Source organism: Lynx canadensis, chromosome X (assembly GCF_007474595.2).
Source record: "Lynx canadensis isolate LIC74 chromosome X, mLynCan4.pri.v2, whole genome shotgun sequence".
Lineage (NCBI taxonomy): Eukaryota > Metazoa > Chordata > Mammalia > Carnivora > Felidae > Lynx > Lynx canadensis.
This window is the reverse complement of record NC_044321.2, coordinates 37,087,511-37,094,621: the sequence shown is the minus strand read 5'-3', so window position 1 is coordinate 37,094,621 and position 7,111 is coordinate 37,087,511. Positions and strand designations below refer to the sequence as shown.

The 7,111-nt window shown below is 43.3% G+C and overlaps 1 protein-coding gene across 1 annotated transcript; it reads left to right on the top strand.

Annotated features, from left to right (window-relative positions):
* Positions 1 to 2,847: 2,847 nt before the first annotated feature.
* Positions 2,848 to 3,663, top strand: PPP1R2C (PPP1R2C family member C). The gene is made up of 2 exons (XM_030304793.1): positions 2,848 to 2,943; positions 3,034 to 3,663. The coding sequence occupies exons 1-2, from the start codon at positions 2,848 to 2,850 to the stop codon at positions 3,661 to 3,663; spliced, it is 726 nt and encodes a 241-aa protein (XP_030160653.1).
* Positions 3,664 to 7,111: the final 3,448 nt, after the last annotated feature.

Sequence of the window (7,111 nt, the reverse complement as noted above, 5' to 3'; positions counted from 1 at the left end):
TAAAACTGTGATGAAAGAACAGCATGGATATTTAGATGTAGTCATCAAATATTAACCCGTTGAGGTGGTGCCTGGAAGGCTCAGTCAGGTAAGTGTCTGATTCTTGATCTCAGCTCTAGTCATGATCTCACACTCTGGGAGTTCGAACCCCTCTTTGGGCTCGTCGTGATCTCACAGTTTGGGAGTTCGAACCCTTCATTGGGCCCTGCGCTGACAGGGCAGAACCTGCGTGGGATTCTCTCTCTCCCTCTCTCAGCCCCTCCCCCCTCCGCACATGCACACACACACTCTCTCTCAAAATAAATTAATAAACTTTAAAAACCAAACCAAACTAAGAAACCACATTTACTTACTAGGAACCACTGAAATACCATTTCACCTTTTGTGTATTTGAAATGAAGGTTCTGCTATTGGAAATACAGAGGAGGGTCACTAAATATTTATTGAAAGGACTTTCTAGGCCTGCTATTAAATTTCATATAATGTATTATTGACTGGAAAAGTTTTAGTTAACCCTGGAGTATGTGTGTGTGTGTGTGTGTGTGTGTGTGCACGTTGGAGTCTCAGACATACCTGCTCCGCTCTTGTCCCAGGGCAATAGCAAGCGAATGGCGTAAAGAAAGAGGAATGTTGGAAAGACTGCTGATCTTTTCTAACTCTGAAGCTTGTGGTAGTGTTGCGGAGATTGAGAATTTTTAGTTTGATGACCAGAAGTCAAAACTTGGATTTCTCTTAAGGAGATTTTCATTAAGCAGCTAATTAGCAAACGGTAGGTGCAATCTGTCGTGCCTGGTGGTTTCGCTCTTTAAACAATCGTGTCTGTGGCCCATGTAATAGGTCACAATTGCCGTGCTCCTGCCCCAGCAAGAGCTGCCACTGTGCTACTGAAACATGAATTTCAGAAAACGCCAAGAACGACCGGATCGCTGACTCATTATATATTGAGCAGCTCGTATATTCAGATCACAGTATGTGCGGGTGGGTGCTGTGTACAGATAAAAGCAGGATCCCAGTGCAATGGAATCAGCGTCTCCCTTAACATCCTGTTTACGGTTAAACATGCACAGGCCCACTGTGCCTGCCATCCAGGAGGACAAATCACATTTGTGTAGCTCTGTGCTGCCTTTCAGTTAGGCTTTTTAAAAGGGTAGCCTGCAGTATTTCTGCATAATGAGGGTTGTTTTTTCTTCCTCTCACATACCAGAGGGTTTTCCTATAGCCTTGAATATCAGCTTTTGAATCCCTGAAAGCCCTCACCACATAATACAGCTTTTTTGTTTTTTTTTCCCAAAGAGTATGGTATCAGGAAATGTCTTTTTCTGAGATGAATAACACAGTTTTAAAGTGATCGCAGAGTTCCTAAAGTTAGCAGGACTTTGGAGAATACAGGACAACTTGAACTCGGAGGTGCTCAAGGCCCCTGTAAAAGTTTTATGGTTCTTTCATGCTTTTGCTTTTGTGTTTCGAAAATGCGGAGAGACCTTGAGGGAGAGAAGAGGAAGCAAAATGTTATCAGAAGGAAAGAAAAAAATCTTGTGACCGCTACCTGGAGGGGGGAATGTGAAACTGGGTCTTAATTTCCTTTTCATTTTCTGGAAGAATGTCAACGCATGTGAAACAGGAGGCCTGCAAGGGACAAAACATTCCAAAGTCACTCGCATAACAGCCCCCAAATTCCACATATGGGTTGTTTTTTTTTTTTTTCCTTTTTTTCCACATGACTGGTTAGACAAGTTGTTAATGACTTGGAGTCCTCTTTTCTGTATTCACACATCTCATTCTTTCAGTTTCCCATTACCCCTCATTTATCATACACTCAATAAATATTTTTGTGATACCTACTATGTGCCAGGTACAGCATCGTGTTGGCAAGATACAAAGCTGGAGATAATGGTGAGCAACACAGACATCTTCCTTACTCTCTTGGAGGTGACCATCTAGTGTGTCTACAGATAATATAATCACAACAAGTGCCAAGGGGCATGAGAAACTAGGAGAGCAGAGGAAGGTCAGTATGCCCTCGGGCTCAGGAAACAGGGCTGTAGAAAGCAATAATGATTGAGCTGAAAACTGAAGGGTCATTCCAGGCTGTGGGAAGAACCTAGAAAAAGCCCGTGGGGCAAAAAGGAAGGTGAAAAGAATGGAAAGGCCAGAATTGAAAGCTGGAGGCAGGGTGGGGGAGAATTTAGGGGAAGAATGTTCCAGATGTATGTCCGAGTTCAGAGAGCTGCTTTTTTTTTGGCTTCTTCTGGATTTTGGCCTTTGTGTTACAGAAAATGGGCAGCTGTTAAAGGGTTTGAAAGAGAGACGTGACAAGATTTGACAGGCGTTTTTGAAGGACTGCTCTTGGTAGAGGGTGGATAAGAGGCAGGACCGAGGCAGGAAGGGTTTTGGGAGGTGGAGCGCAGTTCAAAGGCTGTGCCTATAGGCCCGATGAGAGATGGGGGTGACTTGAAAGAGGGTGGTGGCTGGATTGGAGGGTGAAGCACCCAGGAGGATGCCACGTTTCCCCGTTATTCTAACTGGCTGGATATTGGGGCCATTTCCCAAGAGGTGGAGAAGGAAGCCAAGAGCAAGTGTCCTGTGTGCGTGTTTGTGTAAGTAAGTAGGTAGGGGAGAGGGAAGTGTGCATGGCAACCGAAGGAGCAGAATGTAATCATCTTCTAGCACCTACAGTTCCAATCTTTCCAACCAAGGTAGTGACTGCAATTTTTGACAGGGACCCAAGGTAAGACCTACATTTTACAGAGCCTCCCGTACACAGACAGGCTACATAGAAATTCACAAAATAGTGCTTCCCTGTTTCATGTGCAATGCGGGAATATTTCCTATATTACTCTTTATAAAATGAAACCCAGCGTGGGCCGTAAGGCTGTGAAGGCGGCCATGATGGCGGCCATGATGGTGGTGGTCACCTCTGTGGCGTGGTCTGCAGTGCCATTTGTGATGTTGGGTTGGGGTGAAGCTCATAGGGCGTTGGGACCTTCTTCCAGAACAGAGTACTCTGCGGCTTCAGCCTGGGTGCACGGGTAGGCCCTTCGCTCCCTCACCAGCGTGACAGCCTCCAGTGCTTCCCGCCGGCCCATCAAGGGGATTTTGAAGAACAAACGTTCCACTGTTTCTTCGGTGGTGGTCTCCATCCAGCAGTCCAGAGGGGTCATTCCGGAGGTACAAAGAAAAAAGACCCAAAAGTGGGACCAATTGAACATCTTGGCGACATCCCATCCCGCATACAGAAACTATGACTTCATGAAGATAAACGAACCCAGCAGTCACCATCTCGGCCGGGCAGATGACGAAGACCTCGTGAATGATCCTGAAGGCAAAGAAGCCATGACACCGGACATTTCAGCTAAGAAACCAGCCGCCACTGATACCTCCGAGTTCATCCATCAGGTGGGGGAGCCTGAAAATGATGGAGCACACGGCAGTAGGATCTTTCTCAATAGGCACGTAAAGCAACAGAAGTTCACACTGAAAAGGAAGCTGCATTACAACAAAGGCCTGAACATCAAGGTCTCTAGAAAAATGATCTCGAAAGACTTCCTGTACGACGACGACGAAGAAACTCCGCCTAGTAACCACGAAGCCAGCACTGCCACTGAAGACTCACATGAAGGATCGACAACTGATGAACCTCAAACCCACTCATGCCACGCCTAGACAACACCTGCTCCACAACACACGCTCGTTTGCCACATACAACCTCAGTTACCTTCTACCGTGCCGCCGCTGCCTTGGAACTCCTGCTGTAACACCGAAATACTCGTCACTTACATTGTACCTCGGTAATTAAATTGTAACTGTAGGGAATAATACCCTACCTACAAAATGACTGCCTGATATTTTTGTGCACGGTTCTTTGTGGCATCAGTCCAAAACCATCTTTTATACAAATAGTGGTTACTGTATACACTATATAGCTTGATAGATGTTAAAGACGACTAATTTGTATTCATTTGTACATATGCTAGCTTTCTTCTTTTTTTTCTTTTCCACGTCCTACCTTTTCTAGAAAACGTTTTGTTACAAAATCAAAATGCAATTGCTATGGTACGTGACATAGTCTGATGAATATTCAGGCTGGAAAACACTTCTCTTTAGGGGGGAGGAGGATATATTTTAAGACTTATTGTTCCATTTCCTTAACTTAATACCCTTACACTTTCTCTTAGTTTTCTTTTGGTGTGTACAAGGAAATGGCAACTTTTTTTTCTCAAAAAAAAAAAAAAATTCCTTTTCATTGGTTATTAGATTAAAATTGTGCCAATGCCTATCGGGACTGTGTCTTGTACACTAGGTGGGCAGATTTGATGTCAAGATTTTTAAAAATCCAATGTTACTTCAGTACTGTCCCCCAACTGCCTTTAACCTCAACCCTTTCCACAATCCTCGTGGCACCTACACACAACCCTTTATGGAGTATCATAGATTCTCTAGACATTGGCAACCCTTCCTTCTCTCAAATATTTTATCATTTGTTGAAACAGGGTTATTTCTGTTTTCATCACTGTGGCCTATTCAGTCTTCCGATGTGCGGACAAGTAGGAAATAAAATTCAGCTGCCAAGTGTCTACATCTTTTGGTTTACAGCTTGCTAAATAATTTGCTATTATTAGTTGACCATGTGACCTAATTAGCTTTTAGGAAACTGAGATTTTACTTTTATGACAAAGTCCTTTGCAACCAGTAACATGATTATAGCTCCAGGACAGGAGTAAGCCCAGAGGTGTTTTCTGTATTTCCTTTTTTTTTTTTTTAATTTAGAATTTTACTGAGATAGTTGTAGGTGCACAGTCAATTGTGAGAAATGATACAGAGAGATCCTGAGTTCTCTTTACCCAGCTAACTCTTTTAGGGTTACTGGACACAACTGGAGTGTGGGAGGAGGGGCTTCCCACACAATAAGCAATTGTGACACTACCTGAAGATAGCATCTGATTCCACAGGTTAAAGGTGCACTCCTACTGCCACTTGAGACATGAGTCACTACCCTAGGCCATCACCTTTGCTTCTGACTGACCAGCTACAGATTGGGGGGTTCCAACGACAAAGAACTTAGGTTTGATTAATTCACTAGAGCAGCTCACAGAACTCAGAGAAACAGTTACATTTAGCAGTTTATTAAAGGATGTGGATCAATAGCCAGATGAAGAGATACATGGTGGTGGTGGGGGGGGGTCCTGAACAAAGGACTTTCTGTTTTCATGGAGCTTGGAGCCCAGCTCGGTGGCACGTGAGAGCATTCTGGTTCCCCAAGCATGAAAGCTCTCCAAAAACAAGGACCAAAAAACCCCTATCCTCTTGGGTTGTTATGGGGGCTTTATTACATAATATCAGGACTGACTAACTCATTGACCATTGGCTAATTCAACCTTTGACCCCTCCCCTCCCTGTAAGTCAGGGGGTGGGACTGAAAGTTCCAACCCTCTATTCAGACTTGGTTCCCCTGGCAATCAGCCTTTGTCCTTGCATGGGGTCCAAAGGTCACCTTCCTTAACAAGATACCCATTTCACCTTTATGGCTCTGAAGTGTTTTCAGGAACTGTGGAGGAAGTCCAAATGTATCTGAGAAATAAACTTTGGGTTATTTGAATGAGCAAATATATATTTCTTATAAATCATTATATCCCAGTAACATATGGCAAAACTATAGTACAATGCTGCAACCCGGATATTGACATTCATACGCTCAAGCTACGGAACATTCCATCACCACAAGGATCCCTCATGTTGCCCTTTTATAGCCACATCTGTTTTCCATTTCTATAATTTTGTCATTTCAAGAATGTTCTATAAAGGAAATCATACAGTATATAACCTTTTGGCGATGTACCACACTTTGTTTATCCATTCATCCATTGAAGGACCTCTGGAGTGGTTCCAGGTTTTGGATCACAAAAGAAACTGCTGTGAACGTTCATGTGCAGGTTTTTGTGTGAACATAAGTTTTCACTTTTCTGGGATAAATGCCCGGGAGTGCACTTGCTGGCTCGTATGGTAGTCGCAGTTTCTCAAGAAGCTACCAAACTGTTTTCCAGAGCGGCTGTGCCATTTTACATTCCCACCAGCATAAAGGAGCATTCCGGTTTCTCTGCATCCTTACCAACATTTGGTATTATCACTATTTTTAAGCCATTTTTATAAAAGTAGCCTGATGTCTCAATTTACATTTCACTAATGCCTAATGCGGTTGCACATCTTTTCATGTTCTTATTTGCAATCTGTATATCCTCTTCTGTGAAATGTCTTTCGCCCATTTTCTAGTTTGATTGTTTTCTTTGTTGAGTTTTGAGAGTTCTTTGATTTGCAAATCTTTCCTATAATCTGTAGCTTATTTTGTCCTCTTATGGAGACTTTTGCTCTGCAAAAGTTTTTAGTTTTGATGTGGTTCAATTTATCAGTTTTTCCTTTGATGCATGGTGCCATTGGTACCCTAGTCAGATGTGAGCCAGAAAGATTTTTTTTTTTTTTTTTTTTGCAAATTGTCATTTCCTAATTAAGTGACATGGTCTTGAGCTGTATACAAAATGGACTCTTATGCTCTTATGGGGCGCTTGGGTGGCTCAGTCAGTTAAGTGTCCTACTTCTGCTCAAGTCATGCATGATCTCACAGTTCGTGAGTTGGAGCCCCACATGGGGCTCTTTGCCGACAGCTTGGAGCCTGGGGCTTGCTTTGGATTCTGTGTCTCCCTCTCCCTTACCCCTCCAGTGCTTGCTCTCTATGTGTGTGTCTCTTTCTCTCAAAAATAAATAAACATCAGGAAGAAAGAAAGAAAGAAAGAAAGAAAGAAAGAAAGAAAGAAAGAAAATGGGGGCGCCTGGGTGGCTCACTGGATTAGGCATCTGGCTTCAGCCCAGGTCATGATCATGGGCTTCCTGGGTTTGAGCCCCTCATCGGGCTCTGTGCTGACAGCTCAGAGCCTGGAGCCTGCTTCGGATACTGTGTCTCCCTCTCTCTCTGCCCCTTGCTCACTCTGTCTCTCTGTCTCCCAAAAATAAATAAACATTAAAAACATTTTTTTAATTAAAAAAAATAAAAAGAAAATCGACTCTTATTATTTAAGTTAGATTTTTCCTTTGGAGAAAGGAATCTGAGAATGTTCAGTTC